Raw genomic sequence first — 25700 nt, forward strand, 5'->3', positions numbered from 1 at the left:
AGGAAAGAGCATTTCAGGCACAGAAATGAGCACATGCCCACTGATTTTAAAACCACTGCAGCAGATGATCTCCAAAAGGTCTTGCAACTCTGCCATTGTTTTTAAGCCAGAAATTTATAAATCACTGTGGAGAATAGAAACCATTTAGATGATCGAATTTATTTCTCTTTATACTTAAATCCTCTATTCCAAGTGTGTCTTCACCTTCTATTTAAATACCCCTGATGAAAGGAAACTCACTGCCTCACAAAGATACTCATTTCAATTCATTCTACTTTTGACTTGTCAATTTTTTATTTTAATTGTGGTAAAATACACATGACATAACATTTACCATCTTAAACATTTTTAAATTTTAAGTTCAGTAGCATTTCAGCTTAATTTTAAGTTCAGTAATGTTTAACTTCACTTTCCTCTTGCAACACTCTCCCAGTGGAGGAAGCCTGTACTACAAGGGGGCTACCCTCTGGAAGATAATTCTGCGTACATATACATTTGTTCTCATTAAACAAAACCACCCGTTCCCTCCTGCCACCCCCCACTCTGGCAACTGCCACTTCACTTTCTGTCTCTATGAATTTGACTACCCTAAGTATCTCATAGGAGCAGAATCACACAATATTTGTCTTTTTGTGACTAACTTATTTCACTTAGCATTATATGCTTAAGGTTTATCTATGTTATAGCATGTGTCAGAATTTTCTTCCCTTTTAAAGCTGAATAATATTCCACTGCATGTATATACTGCATTTTCTTTATCCAGTGGGTTGCTTCCATATCTTGTCTATTGTAAATAATGCTACTATGAACATGGGTGAGGAAATACCTTTTTCAAGGCTCTGCTTTCAATTTTTTTGAGTATGTGCCCAGAAGAGGAATTGCTGGATCATATGGTAATTCCATTTTTAATTTTTCAAGAAACCTCCATACAGTTTAATCTTGACTTTGAATGCTCAAAATAACTTTTTAAAGACCTAATTGGATATAGTAGAAACAGTGATAAGTAGTGGTAAGAGTTATGCCAGCTGCATTTAGAAATATTCAAAAATGGGAGTAGGTTAATCTGGGAAGGCTTCCTGAAGGAGGTAAGTTTAGCACTGAGATCAGACTTTTCTGAGTTGCTATTTCCTCATGAGTGAAATGGGAATAAAGCTACCTTGGAGTTTTGGGAAATTTCATTCATTCATCCATTCTGGAAACACTTATGAAGAGTTTATTTTGTGACTGCCACTGCTTTCACACTGAACGAAGTGGGAGACCACTGGAGGGTTTTGAGCAAAAGAGCTGCATAATACGACTTGGGTTTTAAGGCATTGCTCTGGCTGCATGTTGGGAACAGATGGAGGAGGGGCAGGGGCTGAAGCTGGAAGGCCATTGGGAAGCTGCTGGACCTGCTTGATTCCCTTGCCCTAAAAGTTGGAGTGGGGTCTGTCCAATTCACACTTGCCCACAAACTCTCAGCTCCCCTCCTGTTGCCAGACACCTTCTCCCCACCAAACTTGCCCTCACATCTCCCTGAGAGCAAAGAGGGGGCTCTACCCTCCAGAGAGCAGCTTCCCTCCTTTCAGCCTTCTGGAATCGCCAGGAGCCCCTAGGTTTCTATCAACTCCATGGCTCCTGCTGTTCTAGGGGCCTCCAAAGTCTGCTCTCTGGCCTTTTAGAAAAAGACAGAAAAGATGCTGTGGTGTCACTGAGCACCTGTGGAGGGCTTCCAAACTGCCAAGGAAGGCCACCTTTATTTCCAAGTTCCTGAGAAGGAAGGAGGAGAATTGGCACACGGTCTGTTCATAGGGAGGGGCTGGGAGCCCCAGCCGTCCCCAGCCCTTCGTCTCCCTGAGCTAGAGCAACTTGTGCTGACATCTAATGACTACCACCCACATGCTGGGGACTTTCACAGGCAGTACTTCATCGAAGTCTCCCAGCAACTCTGTCCAACTGATTATCTCCATTTTCCTGAAGGCAAAATGGAACTCAGAAAAGTTCAGTGACACCATGCAGACATCAACTGTCAGTTAAGGGGCCTTACAAGTTTATTTAACCCATTGCATCACCAAAAACACTTTTTAAAAATGGTAATTCCCAGACCACACCCCCAGAGATTCTGAGTTTAATTTTAAAAGCTCCATTAATGATTCTAATGCACAAACACAGTTAAAAACACACAGCTAATCAAATTTCTCCTTCTCTTTAAGACTGGGAAATCCCAGCACCTGTGAGGAGACTGGACTTCCCTCAGTTCACCTGTACCAGTTTCCTGGGTTTGCCAGAACAAATTACCACACACTGGTGGCTGAAAGCTAGAGACTATTGTGTCACAGTTCTGGAAGCCAAAGGTCCAAATTCTAGGTGTGGGTGGGATGTGTTCCCTCTGCAGGCACTAGGGGAAGACCCTTGCTCACTTCTTACAGCTTCAGGGCTGCCAGCAGTCCTTGGCATTTCTTTGTTTGTAGATGCATCATTCCAATTTCTGCCTGTCTCCACAGGAACTTCTGTGTGTGTACACGCCTGTGCCCCAATTTCTTTCTCTCATAAGGACACCAGTCAAAACTGTATCTAGGGCCCATACTAATCCAGCATGATCTCATCTTAACTTGATGACATTTACAAAAACCTTATTTCCACTAAGGTCACATTCATAAACTATGGGGGGGACATTAAGTTGGGGGATACTGTTCAAGCAAGTGCATACTCAATCATTAGTAGTAGAGCCAGAATTCCAGCCCAGTGTCCTAGGTCCCATCCTGGGCTTGCCCTACCTCCGACGTGGCTAGGTCCTCTTTAGCTTTCTCCTCTCACTGATGGCTTCCATCGAGTCCCGTCCCCACCCTTCACCAGCCATGCACAGACCTCCACACCTTTCCTGGTAGAAGGACGTAATTTTCTTAATATACAATAGAATTGCAGAGGGCAGAGATCAAGTCCAAGACTTCTCCGTGGAGCAAGTCCAGGACATAGGGTGCTCCATGAAAATTTGATCAATTGAGCCGTATGAATTGAATGGATGAGTGCTCCTTCATGAGGTATTGAGGACCCCACTGAGAGAAACAACCAAGCAGAAGCTGGCTGACCACATGTCCCTATGAGAGGTGCTGTTATTCTAAGAGAGTCAGCCTAACAAAGAGCTTTGGAAAAACATAGGAAGTGGACTAATGGTCTGTTTCTACCATTTTTAGCTGTCTGTGGGTGGGTATTAACCTCTCTGTGCTTTGGGTAGTAATAATAGCATTTGTTTCAAAGGGTTGTGGGGATTAAGCAAGATAATGTTTATAAAGCCTTTGGCCTAACATGTAATAGGTGCTGAATAAATATTTAGCTTTTAAAAGGACAAGCATGTGCCAGATCACCAGGAAAAGGGTTGGGGAAGCAGGCTGGAGTATTCTTAGTAATGAAAAAAGAAGGAAATTATTATTAGCCACGCACAGCACTTCTCTGGTCATGGTGTGTTCACAGACGAACCTGCAGCCTCTGAGGTGTGACCATCAGGCAGCACCAATGACCGAATCCACATTTGAATACAATTCTATGTGCCAATCTTAGAGCCTAAGGGAAAGGGACCCTCTGGTTATACTCATGGGGACACTACTGGCATCTAGCATCCCTAGCCCCTGACCACTCAGTGCCATTAGTACTCCCTGTTATGGTGTCCATCAAAAATCATCCCAGACTCACATTTCCAAGTGGCCTCAGGAGGGGGGCTGCTAGATGCAGGGACCTGGCTGCCACTCTGCCTTCCTGCAGCTGGACCCAACCTGCCGCAGAAGGAGGAGGAGCTAAGATGTGGAACAATGGCTCCTCTGCCAGCCCAGGGATGGCTGGTCTCATTTAGATGAGGAGTATGGGCTGCCAGACTACCAAGGGACCCCACCAGAGTCAGCTGTGGAAGCCAGCAATCTTCCAGAGCCCCAGCCCCTCTGAACCCTCACCTGCTGACTGGGCCTCTCCCCCTTTCCACACTGTATGCCACTCACTCCACAAGCCTCTTGCTCCTTCTTTCCCCAGCAGGGCCCATCACCAGATTCTCATCAAACATGCAGAACTGATGTTGCACAAGGCTCCCCAGAGGGGATTAACATAACACCCCTGATTTCCCCTCCCCCTCATCAGCTCTGCCTCCCCCTGGCTGTGGCCTGCCTTTGTTTCAGGAGGAGCAAGTGATGCACTGTGTCTGGAAACGTTGCTGCAATTAAATATGCACAAGAAGGGGGGTAAGAGAGGGGGGAAATGAGGACAATGAAGGATGTGAAACATCAGATGCAGCAGCTGCTTGTTACTATAGAAACCCCAGCTCCCCACCACCATCACCACAGCACCCCTTCCTAGCTTAAAACTCCAGTAGTGCCAAGTGTGTCGTGGTTCTGGAGTGCAGGAATCACAGGTCCTAGCTGTCTAGGCTAGAGCACCTGTGGGCCGATAGTGTTGATTTGGGGTCTCTCCTGTCCCCACCCCTGACCCTGGGTCCTTCTGATTGACAACAACCCCTCCAGTAGTTCTGTGTTCCAGTCTCGGCTACACAATAAATGACAGCAGATCTTCCACATTTGACTTGGGGATGTCACAACATGAAGACAATAACAGCACACTCGGAGTCTGGTGGGGGGGCCAGGCTTTCTCTGTGCTACCTCCAAGTCCTCTCCAACTGCCAGCAGCAGGGTTTTTTATCATTGCCTTTTCATTTTTTACCCACAGCACTGAGTGTTCATCTAGGGGATCCCAACAAGATAGCACTCAGCAGGGGCCATGTGAAGCCCCAGGCCTGGGCCCACAGAGCCACATGCCCAAGGGTGGAGAGAGAGAAAGTGGCCTAGCAGTGGCTTGTCGACACAAGACCGGGGCCCTTAGTTGGCTGCAAGAAGAATGTGAGGCAGTAATATATTGGGGCAGCCTCTCCATGCCCACCCCATCACCCTAACCAGTGGATGCAGTCTTAGGCTAAAGGTTGGTAGTCTTGCACTACACTGCCCTGATCAGATAAGGCTGATTGTTAGAACCCCACCACTTGGCAAAATGCATGGCACATGGTAAATCTAGTCGTATTCAAAGATTAGTGCGTGAGAGGGAGAAAGACAGAAGATAGGGAGGGGAGATGAGAAGGAGGGAAAATAAGAAGCAAGAGACCAACCAGAGTGATGAAATTATTTGAAACCATACTAAATAAATAACTATTAAAAAATAGAATCCTCAGACTGTTTGGCCTGAAGAAAAGTCAAAGGGCATGATAACTGCCTTCCAATGTGTCAGAGAGTATGTCCATAACACAGGTTAGGCTGGCTCTATAGGGCTCTGGCGAATAGAACCAGAAGTCAAGCAGGGAGCTACAAGGAGACTGACCCAGGAAGATCTATCTAAAAGTCAGAGCTATTGACTTTGGAATGGGTTCCTGAGTGGGGTAGTAATTTCCCCAGCCAGGGAGATATTCAAATGAAGGCTGGAGAAACTTTGTCAAAAATGTGGTCAAACACATTCAGCTTTTCAACCTTTCAATTCTACAGTCTCTCTTGTCAGAAAGTGTCTTTCGGTGAGGCCCCCATCTCCATATGCTGAGATCTTGAACTTATGTTTGGAGGGGTGGGACACCACAGGATATTCTTAATAGGAGGGTGGGCCACTATCAGAGCTCTTGTCATTGGCTGAGGGGGTCCCGCAGCCCCAGGTGGGAGGAAGCTGACCTCTAAATAATAGGATTGGAAGGGCATGGGACAACCCCAAATATCTCCTACGAAAGCCTCGAATTCTGATGTCAGCAGGTCCTTCCTGCGAAAGTCAGCATCACCCTCTCCCCTCGGCTTTCTTTTAAGTCACAATCACTCTCCTGATTTCAACTCCCCCTCCCAGTAGAAATGGCAGATTGGGGTCTTTCCTGGCTGCCTGGGGAAGAAGATAAGCACTGGAGAGCAGGCAGAGGGACCCAAAGTTAGCTTCCCAGTCTCAGTCTGACTGGGTCTTTGGTGAGAGGACACTGACACAAGCAGAGGGAGGCCCAAAGCCAAATGCAAGCCCTGTCCCAATTCTCATGTTCACATGCTGTCCTTTTAACATCAGCCTTGATTAGCTCAAGTTCAGGTTTTGTCTTAGAACCTAGGACAAGAAAATCTGCCCCATATCTGAGTGGACTCTTATGTCAAAGTCAGCAAAATGAGAGTACTACTGCCTGTCCTTTTGACTTCCCTGCCATGTCCAGACAGTAAAAGTCTGCAGAGAGCACAGGAAACTCAGATACTGAGCCTGCACCTTTGCCTTGTGCAGAATAGGTATTCAAGAATTGCTTGTTGAATGATTATCATGTATCATGTATCATGTATCCCTGTTCCTAGTGTAGCTTAGCCTCAATAATTGTTTGTTGAGTGAATAAATGATTAAAATTTCGAGAAAGGGGTTGAGGCTTGTGTTTAGTTCAATGCCTGAGTTCCAATCCTTCCTGACTATGTGACCCAAAAATGGCACCTCACATAATTGTAAGAACAAATAAGCAATGAATGCTCTTACATCTTATCCAATGCATCTCTTCTATCTGGCTGTTCCTGAGTTATATCCTTTTATAATAAACTAATGATCTGTCTGCAAGTCCCATAAGGCACAGATTTTTGTCTGTCTTGCTTGCTGCTATATCTTCAGGATATAGTACATTGCCTGGTGCATATTTTGGTTTTGAGATACAGATATGCTTTTGAATTATTTAAAAGAAATAATAACAGACTTCCCGTCAGGATGGAGGCATAAGTAAATAAATATGCTTCACCTCCTTGTACAACCACAGAAAGAATTACAACCAGACCTCAAAACAAATAACACCAAGAACCATCAGAAAATCAAGCTGTATGGAAGTCTAATAACCAAGAATTTAAAGAAGCCACATTCATCCAGACAGGTAGGAGAGGCAGAGATGTGGAAATGGATGGAGAGGCACAGAGACATGGTGTGGCACAAGAGGTGGCAGCAACGGAATGGGTGGTCCCACATTCACAAGTGGTGAATAAAAATCGGGAGGGCTACCTTGGGAGCAAGCTATCCCAGTGCCAGGCCAGACCACACAGCCCAGAGTTCCAGTACCAGGAAGATAAATCTCCGTAACTTCTGACTGTAAAAATCAGTGGGGGTTGGGGTGGTGAAAGAAACTGCTGGATATTCAGGAGACTCCACTTAAAGGTCCCGCAAAGACTTAAAAATATACATAGACCCACCCCTTCTGGGGTTTAGTACCAGGACAACAAGTGGAAGGATCCCAGTCACACAGGACAAGTGCCAGGCAAACCTCTAGAAGACAGACAGCAGCATAGTTGCCTCTCCAAGCCCTCTCCTCATACAGAGCCACAAAGTGGTAAAGTGGTTGCCCCACCCTGGTGATTACCTAAGGCTCCACCCCACATGATTTACAGGTGCCTTTTCTATAATAGGCCATGCTACTAAGACAGGGAGTCAAGGCAGCTCTAACTAATACACATAAACAAACACAGGGAGGCTGCCAAATTGAGGAGACAAAGAAATATGGCCCACATGAGAAAACAGAACAAAAACCCAGAAAAAGAACTAAACAAAATGGATATAAGCAATCTATCAGATGCAGAGTTCAAAACACTGGTTATTAGAATGCTCAAGGAACTCATTGAGTACTTCAACAGCATAAAAAATATCCAGGCAGAAATTAAGTTTATAATAAGTGAAATCAAGAAAAATCTACAGGAAATCAACAGTAGACTGGATGAAGCTGAGAATCAAATCAATGATTTGGAACATAAGGAAGAAAAAGAAACAATCAATCAGAACAGCGAGAAGAAAAAGAATAATAAAAATACCACAAAACCCTGAGGATTGGGTAAGGAGCCTCTGGGACAACTTCAAATGTACCAAGATTTGAAATCATAGGGGTTCCGGAAAGGGAAGAGAAAGAGCAAGAAATTGAAAACTTATTTTAAAAAGTAATGAAAGAGAACTTCCCTAATTTGGTGAAGGAAATAGATATAGAAGTCCAGGAAGCACAGAAAGTCCCAAACCAGTTGGACCCAAAGAGGACCACACCAAAACACATCATAATTAAAATGCCAAATGTTAAAGATAAAGGAGAGAATCTTAAAAGAGAAAAAGCAGAGAGTTATCTACAAAAGAATTCTCAAAAGAAATCTTATAGACAAGAAGGGGCTAGAAAGAAGTTTTTAAAGCCACAAAAACCAAGGACCTACATCCAAGATTACTCTATCAAGCAAAGCTATCATTTACAATGGAAAGACAGATAAAGTGCTTCCCAGACAAGATAAATCTAAAGGGGTTCATCATCACCAAGCCATTATTACATGAAATGTTAAAGGCATTTATTTAAGAAAAAGAAGATGATCAAAACTATGAACACTAAAAAGGCAACAAATTCACAACTATCAACAACTGAATCTAAAAAACATATTAAGCAAACAACTAGAACAGGAACAGAATCATAGACATGGAGATCATTTGGAGGGTTATAGCTGAGAGGGGAAAAGGGGGAGTGGGGGAAATGGTGCAGGGATTAAGAAGCATAAATGGTAGGTACAAAATCAACAGAGGGAGGTTAAGAATAGTATAAGAAATGGAGAAGACAAAAAACTTACATGCCCTATCTATGGACATGAACTAAGGGAGGGGATTGCTGGAGGGAGTAGGGATAGTAGGCAGAGTGGGCACAGAAGGAAAAATTGGGACAACAGTAATAGCAATCAAAATATATTTTAAAAAGAAATAATGACAGAAAAAGAAAGAACTTTGCAAACTGTTGCAAAGAGACAAGACAAATGGAGACTTCTATTCACTAAGTGAGCACTTACCGTGTACCACTTTCTTTTAAATCCTTAATCCACTGTATGAAACATTATTGGCACCTTGTTATACAGATAAGCTCAGAGAAATTAAGAAACTTTGTCAAGATCACACAGCTAATAAAAGGAACAGATATGGAATCAAGATCTCATCTAACTCTAAAGCCCAATGTCTTTCTGTAACTCCCTGAAGCATTGATACTTAAAGGAACAATAACTATAATTTCTATTTGTTTGCATATAGAAAATCCTGACTTCTGGCCAAGATGGAGGCATAGGTAGACACACTGTGCCTCCTCACACAACCAAAATAAGGTCAGCAACAATTTAGAAACAAGATGACAACCAGATCTGACAGAAAATTGAACTGTATGGAAGTCAGACAACAAAGGAGTTAAAATATACACATTCATCCAGACTGGTAGGAAGGGTGGAGTCAGGCAGCTGGGTGGAGAGGGGTCGAGGCACAAAAAGCAGGGGCAGCGGGCGCATAAGGCATCCCAGGTGCAAGACCACAGCAGGTGGACCCTGGGTGCGCAGGCAGCTGGCAGACCCAGCGAGGCGGTGACTGTGAAGCAAAGCACTGCATGCAAGGCACCTGGCTGTCCGAGTGATCCCACATTCCTATGCAGATAAACCAGGCAAAATTGGGCAGTGAAACAGATTGTTCAACCCAGGGTCCCAGCGCCGGAAAATAGTGCCTTAGGACACTGATTGAAAATACCTGTGGGGGTTGAGGCACAGGTAGAGACTCACAGCCTCACAGGAGTGTGTGTTGGAGAGACCCACGGGGTCCTACAACGTGCACAAGCCCACCCACATGAGAATCATCACCAGAAAGGCCCAGTTTGCTTGGGGGAAGTGGCACAAGGGACTGAAATACAACAGAGAGCGGAGCAAGTGCCATTGTTCCCTCTCGGACCCCTTCCCCACATACAGCATCACAACCCAGCAAAGTGAGTTGCCTTGCTCTGGTGAACACCTAAGGCTCTGCCCCTCACTATGTAACAAGCAAGTCAAGACAAAAAAAAAAAAAAAATAGCCCAAACGGAAGAACAGATCAAAGCCTCAGAACAAACACTTTTAAGCGATGAAGAGATAGCCAACCTATCAGATGCACAGTTCAAAGCACTGGTGATCAGGATGCTCACAGAATTGGTTGAATTTGGTTGCAAATTAGATGAAAAAATGAAGGCTACAATAAGTGAAATGAAGGAAAATGCACAGGGAACCAATAGCGATGGGAAGAAAACTGGGTTTCAAATCAATGGAGTGGACCAGAAGGAAGAAAGAAACATCCAACCAGAAAAGAATGGAGAAACAAGAATTCACAAAATAGAGGCGAAGCTTAGGAACCTCCAGCACATCTTTAAACATTCCAACATCCAAATTGTAGGGGTACCAGAAGGGGAAGAGGAAGTGCAACAAGTGGAAAACTTATTTGAACAAATAATAAAGGAGAGCTTCCCCAATTTGGCAAAGGAAATAGACTTCCAGGAAGTCCAGGAAGCTCAGAGAGTCCCAGAGAAGTTGGACCCAAGGAGGAACACACCAAGGCACATCATAATTACATTAGCCAAGGTAAAAATGAAGGACAGAATCCTAGAAGCAACAAGAGATAAGGGGACAGTCACCTACAAAGGAGTTCCTATCAGACTGTCAGCTGATTTCTCAAAAGAGACCTTACAGACAAAACAGGGCTGGAAAGAAGTATTCCAAGTCATGAAAATTAAGGACCTACATCCAAGATTGCTCTATCCAGCAAAGCTGTCATTTAGAATGGAAGGGCAGATAAAGTGCTCCCCAGATAAGGTCAAGTTAAAGGACTTCACCATCACCAAGCCCTTATTTTATGAAATGTTAAAGGGACTTATCTAAGAAAAGAAGATAAAAAAAAAACATGTATAGTAAAATGACAGCAAACTCACAATTATTAACAACCATGCCTAAAACAAAACCAAAAGAAACTAAGCAAACAACTAGAACAGGAATAGAACCACAGAAAAGGAGATCACATGGAGGGTTAGCAACAGGGAAGTGGGAGGAGGAGAGAGGGGGAAAAGGTACAGAGAATAAGTAGCATAGATGGTAGGTAGAAAATAGACAGGGGGGAGGGCATAATAGTATGGGAAATGTAGAAGCTACAGAACTTACGACACATGGACATGAACTAAAGGGGGGAATGTGGGTGGGAGAGGGTGTGCAGGGTAGAGGGGAGTGAAGGGGGAAAATGGGACAACTGTAATAGCATAATCAATAAAATATATTTTTAAAAAGAAAATCCTCATCTGTTGGAGATGCTATCCTGCCTTTGAGGCTGTACCACCTTCACCCCTTGCTTTCCTCATCACTCCTCTCTCTGAGCAATAGGCCTAGTCTGGGAGAAGGCCACTTGCTTCTGGTAGTATGCTCAGGTAGGGGAGTAATATACTTTGTCCTGATTGTGTCTCCAGAAAACAGGTTTTTTATTACTTACCACGGTGGGCTGTATATCTCTGACGTGCAGAAGGAGGATGCCCTGTCCACCTACCGCTGCATCACCAAGCACAAGTACAGTGGGGAGACCCGGCAAAGCAATGGGGCCCGCCTCTCTGTGACAGGTATGAGCCAAGGGCTGAGGGGAGGGAGCAGGGGGAGGGAGGGAGGGAGGGAGGGAGGGAGGAACCAGCCCACCCCTTGGACTGGGCATGTCTGCACCATGGATCAGAGAGTCTCAGAGAAGGAGATTAAAGGACAGGTACAGGAACTACTGGGGTAGGCCTCATCCAGTTTATTTTGGGGTGCCCTTTATATAATGACTCCAAAGATAACTTATTTATAGAAGTCTGTACATAAGGACTGTTAACCCTCCTGAAGAACTATGTTACTGTTTATCAAATAATCAGAGTTAGGGAACCTATCCTCTTTTTTTTTTTTCCTTTGATGCCAGGAAGCTCATAAATAAAATCTGATCCTCAAACATGATAACTATTAGATGAGATTAGATTAGGGAGGTTTTTTAATTTCCTTGTCTCTAAGTATTTTTTAATACTTAGTATCAATTTATAAATACATTTATATCCTTTGTTATAGCCCAGCTCACAACATTTGAAAGTAGGCAGAATAAAATTTGTAAATAAAATATTTCTATATTAAATAAAGGATTCATATTCTGGAGTGATTGATTATAGCTTCTGAAGGAGGAGTGGAAGTTAATTTTATTGAATCTCCCTGTGTGCCAGAAATTTCACTTATCTGTTGTCTGTTAGGCACCATAATAGCCTTGAGAGGTGTGCACTGCTGTTCCAATTTCTACAGGTAACAAAACCAGATCTTAGGGAAGCCAAGCAACTCCCCCCAGCTGCTTACCAGTGGGAGACACAGGCAGAATTCACACTCTGACACCAGTGTCCTCCAGCTGCCAACCCCACCACACACATGCCCCAGCACAATAAAGAGGGCACATGGGTCTCCTTCAGGAAGGCTTTCTAGAACACTGCTCTTCGGACTCTTTCAACAGCAATCCACAGAGACATTTCCCTCATAGCCGCTGCAGTGCACACTGATATTTCCCACCACATGCATTGCAATCTATTCTATTCTATTCTATTCTATTCTATTCTATTCTATTCTATTCTATTCTATTCTATTCCAATTGATCTAAATGCTGGTCACAACTTCACCAAACGGATTTTACAACTTCCTAACAGTTTGTGACCTGCAATTTGAAAATTTCTTCTCTTGAAGAGATGAGATTGAAGTGGCTTTTGAAAAGAGGATGAACTGACAGTAAGAACTTCTGGATTTGGAGGCTGAACCCACCAAATCATGCAGCCTCTCTGGGCCTCTGAAAAAAGAGTGTGACTAGGTACCACTCCGATTCTGTGTGCCTCTGACCTTGTGTGATCTGGTGAAGACTACCTTGACCAGCAGGTGACTCTTTTCAGGATCCCCCCTCATTGGCAAGACCAAGACAGAAGGAGCCAGGAGGGCAAAGTCAGGCTCTCTGATTCATCCTAGTACCTCCAGTGGTTAGCCCTATACCTGGTGCACAGTAGGTGCTAAGTAAATATGTATAGGATTAAGCAATGCCAAGGGAAACTGTGTTGTCACAGGGTGAGGAAATGGGGCTGTACTATGTGGCTCCACCTTTGTGGCTAGACTTTGGAATCTGCCACTCAATTCCCAAATGTATCAGAGTGGTTCCATTCCAAATTATAGGGACTTATTTTTATGGGTCTTTGCTCTCACTTGCATGCTGCTCATACAATGTGGGAAAGGCACAGAAACTCCACCTCCTGCAGCCTGTTTGTTTCTCCTGCACAAATGTTTAGCCCCTTCATCCTACTAATTTCACCCCCCACTTTGGGGTGGGAATAAGCAGGAGTCCCTCTCAAATGACATTCTTTACACCGGAGGCTATGCCAACCCATGTCCTTCTGCTTTTTATTGCCCACCAGCTGTGAGAAGAAGGCACAAAGAATGAGAGGTGGCACCCGGAGACTCAGATATAAAGCCCAAACAGAGAAATAGAAATAAGGACTGGAAGGTGCCCAGACAGACAAACAGGAGAGGCACAGGCACATAGAGAAACAGACAAAGACCAAAGAGTGAAGGGGATCTAAGGGGAAAAGGGGGCTGAAGGGCAGGAACAGAGGGGAGCTGAGGGGAAGGGTCCCACTGAATGACATGGGCTGTGATGTGCTGTGACAAGGCAATTGGCAAGCTTCTCATCCTGATGAAAATGCAACTGATACTGGAATGAGGCTGTGCGGAGGGAATAGGGGTTGGGGAGTACATGTCAGGGCTCAGCCTCCAGACCCACTGGCCCCTCCCCCATTTCAGAGCCACTTCCAGAGCTGAGGGTGGGTTTCAGCTGAGATGTTTCACTCTTTAGTGACTTCAGCCCCACCCCCACCCCATGAGCTCCTGGGGCCTAAGGTTGTCCAAGCCTGGCACATCCCTAAGGGATGGGCGCCCCTCCCTCTCTCCAGGCAAGAGGAACAGGTGAAAACAATGCATGTGGCAGAGATACGTAGGTGGTCATTTGAGGAGGGCTGAAGTCATGTATGTAGCTTCTTCAGTCCTCAGGAAGTGTTTGACAAAATAAGAGGAAGGAAAGGAGGAGGGAAAATAATGAAAAGAATCAGGTGACACATAGAGTCTTGGCCTCACAACTCAAAGGCTGTGAAACCTGGCACAAAATAAATAATGTCTCCAAACCTCAGCTTCTTCCTCTGTAAAATGGGCATGACAAAATATACCTCACAGGTGGCTGTGAAATTGAAAAAAGGTCCCAGATGCAAAATGCTTAGCAAGGTGCCTGACACAGGGAACAGCATGCAGTGTAGAGTAGCTGCTGCTCTCATTGTTGTAGGTATTTTTTGCTCCACTCTTGCTGATTACTATTCCTACTACATTTCCAAAGTGTTGGGATGGGGACAACTTTCTTTTTTTTTTTTTTTTAATTTTCCAAGGTAGAGGAGGCAGTTGCAAGTATAGTCTGGGTCCCCGAACATACAACCTAATAATAACCATTCCATGCATCTAGGTGTTTTTTTCAGTTTACCAAGTGCTTTCAGGTGCATTAACTCTGTGAACTGGGCATTACAATCTGCATTTTTAAAAGAGGCAGCCAGTGACCAGAGAGGCTGAGAGTAGAACAGGGTTCCCCAGTTCAAGGAGTCCAGAGCCGGATGCAGAAGCTGTATCTGGGGGTGTCCTTTCCAGGCAGCACCATTCAGCCAACTGGGAAGGCCCCAGCAGCCTCCATGGGGTGACTTGATGCCCCCAGCCCAGCCCCATCACCCCTAGAGATTTCTCAGGGCCCAGCCATCTGTCTTCCCAGCCCTGCACTGGCCCTGGCCATGCCTGATTCCCCCCAGGCTGTCGCAGTACACGCCGCAGCATTTTACTTCTGCTCCAGAGTAATGAAAGAGGTTTCTTTCCCTCAGAATTTAATTTCACGCCTGAGACTCGGTGATTAATTCCCCCACACACACTGCCCGCCCCTTCCTCCATGGCCCTGTCAGCCCCTCTGCTTGTAAATTCTGCGGTATGCCACAGAATTTGTGTGTTTTGCATCAATTAAGTGTCACATTGAGTAATTCTTCCCTGGCACTGGGTTTGTTTATCCCAACCATACCCACAGGATTGTGGCTGGGGATGGGGGGTGGTGGTAAGAGCCTCAGAAGCTGACAGGGAGGGAGGGAGGGCTCCCAAATAGTAATTGCCCAGCACATCTGCATAGCGATTCCCTGCATAGCGATTCCATGTCCATCAAGCTCTCTGACATACATTTTGCCATTGTTGCCTACAACAGCCTTCTGCGATCTGGAGGCAGGCTTATCACCTGTACCTCATGTGCAGATGAGGAAGCAGACCTTGAGCGATCATAGACTTACCCAAGATCACACAGGGAACTGTGACCCAGGCAGGTTTGCACCTGGGTCTCCTGAGTCCCAGCAGGGGCTTGCTCTGAAGAATGTAGGAAAGGAGCAGAGTCTTCTAGAAAGACTTTTTCCCAGGGAGGAGAATTTGTAGCCCAACCCCTCTCTCCTAGAGAGATGAGCTGAGGACAGAGGGAATTTCCCATCAGTCAAGGAAGATCCAGTGGTGTCAGGCACCATTGAGTGAAACTCAGTATTAGGTCATTCCACCTCAATCCCATTTACTGAACCAGGTTTTGTAGAGACCAGGTTTCTGATCTTGGCTCTGCAGTCTGATCCTGGGCAGGTCGCTACACCTTCCTGGTCACAGGGTTCCCATCTATGTGTGCCCTCCAAGGTCCCGAGGCCAGCTCTGCTTATCCATGAGCCTATGAAGTTCTGCAGTGTTCCCACATTGCAGTCCACTGGCCCGCCCCATGCCTGAGTGACCCCATTCATCCTCAGACATTTATGATTCCACAGCCCTGGACCTGCTCTGTGCCGGGCACGGGAGATACAGCAATGGGTCCACACTGCTGCCAGTGCTCACAGTCTTCCAGGAAAGCAGATATAGGACCTGGTGCTAACTGTTGTTGGCAAGGGCAGAAGGAGGTGGCAACAGAGGTTCCTTCTGGGGAGAGGGAACCTCCCTTTTCACCATACTGTATACTCATCTGTACTTTCTGAAGTTTTGTCAGGTGTATATATTACACTTTCAAACTTTTTCTTTAAAAAGAAAAGGTTGTTTGAAAATAAAATCAAGGAAAAAGGAAACTATGGGTGTCCAGTGAGAGGGACCTGGGGGAGTTGCCCAGAGAGGGTGACACTTAGGCTGGTTTGTGAAAGACAAGTAGGAGTAGGCCAAGCAGAGTGGGCTGGCTGGGCCCCCAGGTGGTGCACGGTGTGATGACATGCATTGCCACAAATGGGTCACTGTTGAGATGAGAGGTGGGGGAGGCAGTGCGGACAGGGAAGCCAGGGCCTGGTTGGAACTAATCACTGAAGTCCTTGGAGTTTGGGATGAGAAGTGTGGATTGTTTCCATGTAGGTTTTGCAGCAGAGGGAGGTACCAGCAGGAAGGAAGCCCAGGGAGGCCTTTTAGGGTGAGAACCAGATGGAGACAGCAGCCCAAGCACTGTTTGGAAGTGGCACGGCCATCACACACAGAATGCAACTGCCCAGGGCCTGGGTCTTTGGCAGTTTGTGGCCACAGATCCTGTAGTCACTGATCTCTGCTTGTTTGGGAAAGCAAACTAGTGGGTATCGGTGGTGGTGGTAAGTGCAGTTTGCAGAAGGCTTAACTTCCAAATCCTCCCGAGTTCCAACAGAAATGCCCTGGCTGTCTCCTAGACTGCCCAGATTGTGGTGGAAAGAGAGAACAGGGCAGGTAGATAGCTGCCCCATCCTTGAGGGGCACCCACAAGCCAGGCTGAGGCCCAGACCAGCCTTACCAATAATTACAAACTCAAGATGTCATGATTCTCATGTCACAGGGACTCACTGCTCCTGAGTCTGGGGCAGGCTACAGGGACTGCATGCATGAAGGACCTGGTGCACACTCACCCCTGCGCTTCATCCTCGCTCCCTTTTCCCATCTGTCTGCCTGTCATTCTCGCCAAGTCTGCCTGACATACCTGCCCCTCCCCCAGCCCTGATCCCCATCATGGTTCTCAGGGCTCTGGTCCAGCCTGAGCAGGAGAGTCAGAGCCAGAGTCTGGGCTCAGGGAAATACCAAGGGCCCTCCCACAGTGGGTATGGCTCACTCTACGTACCAGTGGGCAGCAGGTTCCTGCTCTGGGTGCTTGCTCTTCCTCCCACACCCCCACTTTACCCAATCCAGGCTGGCCAGGGCCACTGACACTCTCTGCCTTCCAGATCCTGCCGAGTCAATCCCCACCATCCTGGACAGTTTCTACTCCCAAGAAGTATGGGCTGGCCACACTGTGGAGCTTCCCTGCACAGCCTCTGGCTACCCCATCCCGGCCATCCGCTGGCTCAAGGATGGCAGGCCCCTCCCAGCCGACAACCGCTGGACCAATAGCATCACTGGGCTGACCATCAGTGACCTGAGGACTGAGGACAGTGGCACCTATATTTGTGAAGTCACCAACACCTTTGGCTCAGCAGAAGCCACAGGCACCGTCACAGTCATCGGTGAGTGAGGAAAGCTTTTCTTTCAGCTCCATCCTTGACAGTAATCTTCAGGAGCACCACAGTATGATGGGGAGGGGCATGGGGGCAGCTGCACCCACCCATCCCTGGGGCCAGCCCCAGGGAATCATCTCCTGGTTGGAAAAGCAGTTTGGTATCCTGAAAAAAGCTGTGGGTTTAAAATCAGAACGCCTGCCTTTTGGTTCCAGCATTATCATGATCATGCATGATCATCATCTCTGTGCCCTTTTCTGTAAAATGGGATAATGATTCCAGTCTTCCTACTGCCCAGAGGTCACAAAGGTCAGATGGGACCATGAGGGTGATGTTGCCAAGCAGGTTTCCTTGGCTTGTTGGAAGGAGACAGTGTCTGTACTAAAGAAAACAATGCTGGTGTTAATCCATTAGAGAGAGCATATATATCCCATCAGAGATAATATTCAGAATATTTAGCAATAATCGATAGGGGCTATGATCAATCCAATCAGACACTGGATGTAAACAACCAAGTTGTCCTTTCCAGGAAGAACTGATAGGTATTAATGCTGGTACCTCTTGTTCCTTCCATCACAGAGCCCCAGGGTCCAGGGAGACACCTGTGGAGAGCAGAAGGACTTAGTAGCAACCCCTTGCTGCTGCTGAACCCCCAGGGTAGGGAGAGCAGGAGGGGCAAAGGGGCTGATGCCAGGGATAGAACCATGAAGGAAGATTTGTGAGACCCAAGGGCAGTCTTTGCCCCCACCTCACCCCTGCCCCTCCCTATGGTGAACCTATCTCAGACTCCCCATCTGTAAAATGAAGAGGTTCTTCTAGCTCTGGCATCCAGAGTCTGACTCTGAGTTTTCTGTTCTCTGAACTACAGGAAATGTGTTGGCAGTAGTGGGGCTGGGATTCAGAGACTCTTGGGGAATCTCACTTCCATGGGGCAGCAATAGCTTGAGTCCCTGAACATTGTACCCAATGGCATCCTGAGGGTCATCCAACCCAGGCAGTGGAAGGGGGCCATCCAGAGATGATCCCACACCCACTGTGCAGATCTCACTACCCACCTCACCTCCCACCTCATGAGCACAGAGCTACAGGTGTGTAGACCCTTGGGTGGACCAGAGAATCACAGCAGAGCCCAACCTCTCCTGGGCTGGCCTCCTAGGCCTGGTGTCCTGTCACCTTCCCCCAGATGTGGGTCCAGTCTCCTCCCCACAGTTGAAGGGTCCTGACAGTTAGAATGTGTTTATCCACAGTGCTGAGAAGGGGCCTTCCCCATGCAAATTCCCTGGGACACTGGAAGAACAGAAAGAGCCTCAAGAAATACTCTGGCAGTGAAAGTGACACAGATGCCTAGGTTATAATGCTGAAGACCCGGCTTCAGGGGGTTTCTTCTCCTACAAACAAGCTCAAGACAGCAGAACAGGCACATAGAAGGACCAGGGTTGGGGCCTCACTTCTTGCACTAAGCACTGTCCATAATTGTTTGGTCTAATGTTACCTTTACTTCTTTTTCCACCTTCCTGCTATACACACACACACTCACACTTGCAAACACACACATCCACTGTTTCAGAACAGGTCAGGAACATACCCTCAAATCCTTAGCAAATTAGCAAAACTGACTCTTGTTAATTTGATGTTCACAGTACATACAGGCAAGCAAGTACTTATACACACACAAGCAGGCAGATGTGTTGAAAGTTCACATGCCTACTTCCCCATACACACACGTACATGTATATGGTGCCCACATACAGACACACACATTCCTCTGCCATAACACACTCACATCCTAGCACAACATAGATATACAATAAGTAACTGCCTACAGTGGCACATACACGCACTGGCCCTGTATGCCTAGGTACTGCTCATTCTCTTTTGAGTCTCAGCTCTCACCCTCCCCGACCCTGGGCTCAGCTGAACAACCGGGTTCAAAGGAAAGTGACATGGCTTCTCTTTGTCTTCCATCTTCTCTGATAGCCCCTGTCTGTCAGGTTCATGGAGAAGAAAGCAGTGCTTTTCATTCTTCCCCCACTCTAATTCTTCAGCCAAGCCTCCTACCCATCATGACACTGAGCCTGAGCCGGAGCTGTGAGGATAGAGAAGCGGGCTGGCAGAGCCCTGGAGCCCTGGCTGGGACATGCTGCCTGCCTCGTTGCACATTGACATTTCCTAGGCTGCAGACAGAGGCTCTGGGAGTGAGTAGGGAGAGCTGAGCATGAGCAGACTCACATGTGCTTTGCTTACACCCACCCAGATGGGCCTGCAGTCCTGCATCTCCTGTAGGCTGCCTCATTTGGGGGCTCAGGCTGTTGCAGACTTCAGCCTCCCTTCTAGAACCCCAAGTGCATGGAGATCAGGGGAGAGAGGCCAATGTGGGCCTGGTAACCGGGCAGCCAGTGAGACAATCAATAAACACGACTCAGGTAAGTGGTAGGGAAGTAAAGATAAGAGATACTTCCCTGCTCTCAAGTGGCTCACAGTCTAGAGAGAGAGATAGACACTAAGAAGTGATTACAGCCCACGTGTTTACCATGGTGCTAGTTATACCCAAGGAGGCGCAGAAGAGGGATCCTTAACCCAGCCTAAGAGGGGAGTAGTGTCCAGGAAGGCTACCTGGAAGACATGACACCTCAGCTCATTATGGAGAATGAGTAGAAATTAGATAAAGGAGGCAAGGAAGACTCTAGGCAGAGGCCCTGGGGCAGGAAGTAGCCTAAGGTGTGGGCAGGCTGCTGCTCTAGGGACTGTGTTCCTGAGAAGAGGGGCCAAGTCCCCTTGAATGCTATGCTGAGTTACTGGGTGCTGCAGAAGTTCTGAGCAGGGTGGTGGCCTGCTGTGGCCTGGAGGATGGGTCAGGGGGCAGGTGCAGAGAGAAGAGTCTACTGCCTGGGTTCCAGCTGGAAGCTGAGGGCTGTAGCAGAGCAATATTGGGGGTTGGAGAGCAGAAGTCAGACCTGCTGAAGGCAGTGGCTAGCTATCTGTATGGGTATGAGCGGCTGAGCTAAGGGGCTCTTTCTGGTGTCTGGAGTGGGTAACAGGAAGGATGATGAGCTAGTCAAGCTCCCTCTAGCTTCACAGCCCCACCTGAGCAAAGACACATACATCAAGAAAGCACAGACCCTCAGAACAAGAGGTGCAGAGATATGTCTTGGCCTTACCCTGCCATTTGAACAGATGAGTAAACTGAGGCTTAGAAAGAGGAATTTACCACTCCCAGTTCCCCCTCCCCAACAAGTAGTCTGGAAACAGAACTAGGGCCTCCTGACTCCTAGGGCCTTTTATGATCATAGCGTACCTCTAGCCATACTCACCCACCTAAGCTCTCTTTCTTTTCTTTTTCTCTTTGGTTGCCTTCAACTCTCCCTGGCCTGGCCCAGACCCCCTTCATGTGACCCTGACACCAAAGAAGCTGAAGACTGGCATTGGCAGCACAGTCATCCTGTCCTGCACCCTGATGGGCTCCCCAGAGTTCACCATCCACTGGTACCGCAACACCGAGCTGGTGCTGCCCGATGAGGCTGTCTCCATCCGTGGGCTCAGCAATGAGACCCTGCTCATCACCTCGGCCCAGAAGAGCCACTCCGGGGCCTACCAGTGCTTTGCTACCCGCAAGGCTCAGACCGCCCAGGACTTCGCCATCATCGTGCTTGAGGGTGAGTTGGGGTGGTTTCAGGACTCACAAAGACCTGCCAGGAGGTGCCCGATTGGTGCCCCGCTCCCATCCTTCTTACACACCCAGCAGATAGATACCTGTCTTTATTTAATCCTGGCAAGATACTTTTGAAAATGTTACCTACTTTGGAGTTGGGGAAAGTGAGGTAATGGTCCTTTACCCAGGGCCAGTTCAGACCAGGGACATGGAAAATGAGACCAGTGGGAAGGACAGGGAGCGGAGTGGGAGGGACCCCCAGAAATGGAGGGCACAGGGAAAGGGGCAGATGAGGGGCCAAGGCAGTGGCCTGGTAAGCAGTCCCAGGCTCCTCCAGGCAACAGGCTCTCCACAAGTTTTAGATAAGGGTCTCCCCAGAAATAGGCTGGTAGGCTGGCAGAATGTTGGATTATCATCAGCATTTTGGTGTGAAATATGAGTGTGTGTAGAGTATGTGTTATATTTGCCTTACTTTCTTTGTTTTTATGTTTATTTTTAAATTACCTAATACCTGCTTTAATCCTTTACAAAAACCCTGTATGGAAGGATGGCCAGGGCCAACAATCAGTTCCATGGAGGAAGCTAAGGCACCGGGGTTAATTGTCCTGGGCAAGGTTACTCGGTCAGCCAAGACTACGGCCCAGATACAGACTCCCACCACCACGACCTCTGGGCAGCTTTCATTTTAAGCCTCAACTTCAGACTTTTTGCTGAAGCACCATAATCCCCTCCACCCCATCCCACCCATACTCCTGCCAGAATGAGAACTGGAGTCAGAGAGCACAGGCCCTGCCTGGTCAGGTCCTGGTTCCTGCACAGTTAACCTCTAGTCCTCTGTGTCTTTATTAATAAAGGGAGGAGAAAGAAGTGGAAAAGAGAAAGTTGAGAGAAGATACATTTTATTAAGCACATACAAAGTCCTGTGCTAAGCATCTTTAATACATTAATTCAGTTAATCCTCACAGAATCAGTATGAGGAATTTATAGCATTATCCCCATTATCACCATCCTCTGTGGATAAGAGATGGAAAGACACAAGAGGTTAAGTAACCTGCCCAAAGACACAGCTGAAATGGTTGAGGGAGAATTCAAACCCAGGAGTCTTAATTCACACACAATAGTAATTGGCACCTGACAGGGTTTCGTGGCTAGTGCATGAATTGATGTACATGAAAGTTCTTTATATTATTATGACTGCTGCTTTCCCTCCTCCCCCTGTGGGGTGGGTGGCCTGGTGGGATGATCACTCAGTGGCTCAGTGACTCTGAAGGGGGCTCCTCACTCCCTACAGATGGCACGCCCCGCATCGTCTCCTCCTTCAGCGAAAAGGTGGTCAATCCTGGGGAGCAGTTCTCACTGATGTGTGCAGCCAAGGGCGCCCCACCCCCCACTGTCACCTGGGCCTTGGACGACGAGCCCATCGTGCGGGATGGGAGCCACCGTACCAACCAGTACACCATGTCCGACGGCACCACCATCAGCCACATGAACGTCACAGGCCCCCAGATCCGAGACGGGGGCGTTTACCGGTGCACCGCGCGGAACTCGGTGGGCAGTGCTGAATATCAGGCGCGAATAAACGTAAGAGGTGCCTGTCTACATTTAAATATCAGAATAGGCTTTTGAGTTCCTTTGCCATTTCTGTAGTTATCATTATTCGTGTGGTGCTTGGTACTTAGCATTAATTGTTATTTTGGTTTTAGTAGAGGTCTCTTTCTTCTTTCTCCCCCTTTTCCCCTTCCCCCTACAGCCCCATCATCCATTTGTGTGTGCGTGCGCATGCGCACGCACATGGGTGTGTCTGGTAGACTTCACTGCTTTGGCATTCCCACCCCCTCCTCTTCCCCTTTCTCCAGTCCTGCAATCTGACCTGACTCCTCCGCCACTCCTCCATTAAATCTCTCTGGTCCCAGGTACACAAAGTACCCTGCTAACATTCACCGCCCAACCAGGGCCTTGCAAGGATAGGACAGGGAAGGAGTAGTGAGACGAGGCTTGGCCTTTGATAGGGGTATCCACCAAAGCTGTGTTCCCAGTGTACTTCCTCTGAGTCATCCCCCAAATGCTCCAGGAGGTTTAAGCATCAGGAGTAATAGCATCATCTTCTCCCAATCCTCATTCCTCCTCCTTATCATCTCCCCCAAAGGCTCAAGCCATGAAGAGTAAGAGGCTCAGGCTGGGTGGGGTTGCCCTAAGACAAGTAGCCCCAAGGGAAGGAGTCCTCAGATGATCATTCCCAGGTCTTAGTTCTCCAAGTCACTGTGATGAGGACAGTCTCCTCCAAAGCTCTTTGCAGCCCTGTGGAGTCAGATTGGTCCTCATGTGACCCTACCAGTGACCCCTGACCCAAGGGCAGAGGAGGACCAAGAGGAGAGAGGAGGGGTAATGGAACAGGGGTGCCTGTGATGCCATGGGGCAGGGACATGGAGAGGGGATTCATGCTCAATTCACCTGTGCTGGGCAGGTCTCTAACCACATATGAAAATTATACCCTACATTTGGCCATCCTCCCACCCTCTCTTCTGAACCCTGGGAGAATCCCTGGTTCAGCTGCTCATCTCCTGGATGCAGAAGCTGATGGCCTCCAGCACTACCCTGCAGGGTGGCCTCTGAGCCCCTTTACAATCTCACATTACCATCTGCCCAGATCACCCAGCTGATGACATCCCCTCCCCTCTTTTTAGCTCCTTCACAGGGGCCGACAAAACAGATCTACCTGTTGAAAGAAAATTATCAGTTCATCCAATGAAGACCTTCCTATTGTCCTTTAAATATTTAATACATATAAGATCCTTTTGGTACAAGACCATCATGAGCACATCGAATGAAAACAACAAAATCTCCATATTTCCATTTTAACCCCCCAAATCTTAATATCCTCATAAGTGAGAATTTGTCCTCCCAAATCCCATCACTGCTTGGTGAGGCTACAGTTTGGTCATGTACTCCTTGCCTTCAGGGGAATGGATGCTCGCCCTAGGAACGCATGTCTGTTTGCAACTAATGGAAGCCAGAAACAGAGAGTACTGGAGAGACCACAGGTGTCCCCAGTTCCAGCCTCTGCCTTTAGACTTATAATAAGGGCTGCCGTCCTTCTCCTTCCCCACCCCCAGCTGAATTTCCACCCCCTGCTAGTTTCAAAGGCCAAGCAACTGAGAAGAGCATCACAGGGCAGGGCCTGGCTGTCCCTGGCTAACCGCACCACTTGCCCCTCCTCTCTTCCTCCCTCTGGACTCCGGCCCAGGACCCCCCAGCATCCGGGCAATGAGGAACATCACAGCAGTCGCAGGGCGGGACACCCTTATCAACTGCAGGGTCATTGGCTACCCCTACTATTCCATCAAATGGTACAAGGATGCCCTGCTGCTGCCTGACAACCATCGCCAGGTGGTGTTCGAGAATGGGACCCTCAAGCTGACTGATGTGCAGAAAGGCATGGATGAGGGGGAGTACCTGTGCAGCGTTCTCATCCAGCCCCAGCTCTCCATCAGCCAGAGTGTCCACGTGGCCGTCAAAGGTAGGAATCCCCCAGGACCAGTGTGGCCAGTCACCCAGGACTGTGGGTTCTTCTCCAGCCAGCTTCTAGGCAGCAGCAGGACACCCTGAGTGAGTGGAAAGTCAAGGAGGAGAGGGCCTCCACATGGCATTTGAGAGAAAAGCAGCAGGGTGGAAGACTGTGGGCACACAAGGCCATGAGTACCCCCACATTCTGGTTTACTCCATGGGCCACAGGACAAGGCAGCACTGCACCGGGGAGTATGAGGGGCCAATGACACACAAAAAGGATCTGGGGAAAGAGGCCCAGGACAGAGATGGCAGGCTATATAGGTCCCCTGATGCAGCATGGAGCCACTGAGAACTCAGGAGGGGCCCACCAGAGACCAACAAGAGGAAGTGATGGGTAGGAACCAAGAGGGTACAAGCAGCAGGAGGTTGGGTGGAGGGAGCATACGCTGTGTGCCCTGACTCCCTTCTGGAGTAGAGATTGCCTGACTCAGGCTGTTTTGACAGGAATGGCAAGGACCTTCCAACTGCTAATGCTGCTTGAGGCCTGGAAAGCACCTCCTGGTGCTTAAAAATCTCCCTCTCTCCAGGCCCTTCATGCTCCCCTGAGTGAGGTCTGTGTTCTGTGCAGGGGCACTTAGCACCATTTCTGGTACAGGAGAGTCATTCAGTAAGTGTCTGTGTATTAAATGAATGAATGAATATAAATGAGCAAATAATGAATGCATGAGTAAATGATGGATATCCCTTTGGTTCTGGGGCTGTGCAGGTATATGAAACTCCCTTCCAAATGCATTCTTTGGAACTGGCAGGCCAGGAGACTGTCTAGGCAACGGGTGAAAGCAGAGTGGTCTGGTTGCTCTGGGGCAGAATGGGGAGGTGTGACCTATAGGCCTGGCTGAGATGAGGTCAATACAAGCCAGGTAGCTTCTGTCTAACCCAGAAGGACCCGGAGCCAGAAAGGGCCAGCTAGAAGGAAGCACTCTCTAGCTCAGGAATGAAGAAGGAGCTCTGGGAACACCGGAGAAAGAGTCAAGAAGAGATACAGGGTCCATGAGAATTCTGGGGAGAGTCCATGAGAACATCTGCACATCTGTGTCAGCCCAGGGCAGTGAGGAGGAAAGGCTAGGACAACATAAACCAAAAGTAAGCTAGTTTGGGCCCTGGGCCCCATGGAAAAGAAGAAAAAGCAGAGGGGTCTGGGCCCAGAAAAGA

General features: G+C 47.7%; 1 protein-coding gene and 1 long non-coding RNA gene across 4 annotated transcripts in view; one reads left to right on the top strand and one right to left on the bottom strand.

Moving 5' to 3' along the window:
* Positions 1-25700, top strand: part of DSCAML1 (DS cell adhesion molecule like 1) — a 347436-nt gene that overhangs the window by 240044 nt on the left and 81692 nt on the right. For 2 of the 3 annotated variants that reach the window (XR_004903802.1, XM_028516804.2), the window contains exons 4-8: positions 11234-11380; positions 17063-17341; positions 20710-20985; positions 22273-22569; positions 24226-24498. Coding sequence is in view for 2 of the 3 variants with exons in the window: in XM_028516804.2 (XP_028372605.1) it covers positions 11234-11380; positions 17063-17341; positions 20710-20985; positions 22273-22569; positions 24226-24498 (1272 nt within the window). In the remaining variant the exon portion in view is untranslated. The remainder of the gene's footprint in view (positions 1-11233; positions 11381-17062; positions 17342-20709; positions 20986-22272; positions 22570-24225; positions 24499-25700) is intronic. The other variant, XM_036028516.1, reaches the window with a different exon arrangement.
* On the bottom strand, positions 776-24495 carry LOC118501189. Its single transcript, XR_004903803.1, has 3 exons — positions 24435-24495; positions 3745-3749; positions 776-1649 (listed from the first exon to the last, which is right to left on the bottom strand). It is a non-coding gene; the product is annotated as an uncharacterized LOC118501189 (long non-coding RNA).

The sequence above is a fragment of the Phyllostomus discolor genome, chromosome 6, assembly GCF_004126475.2.
Source record: "Phyllostomus discolor isolate MPI-MPIP mPhyDis1 chromosome 6, mPhyDis1.pri.v3, whole genome shotgun sequence".
NCBI lineage: Eukaryota > Metazoa > Chordata > Mammalia > Chiroptera > Phyllostomidae > Phyllostomus > Phyllostomus discolor.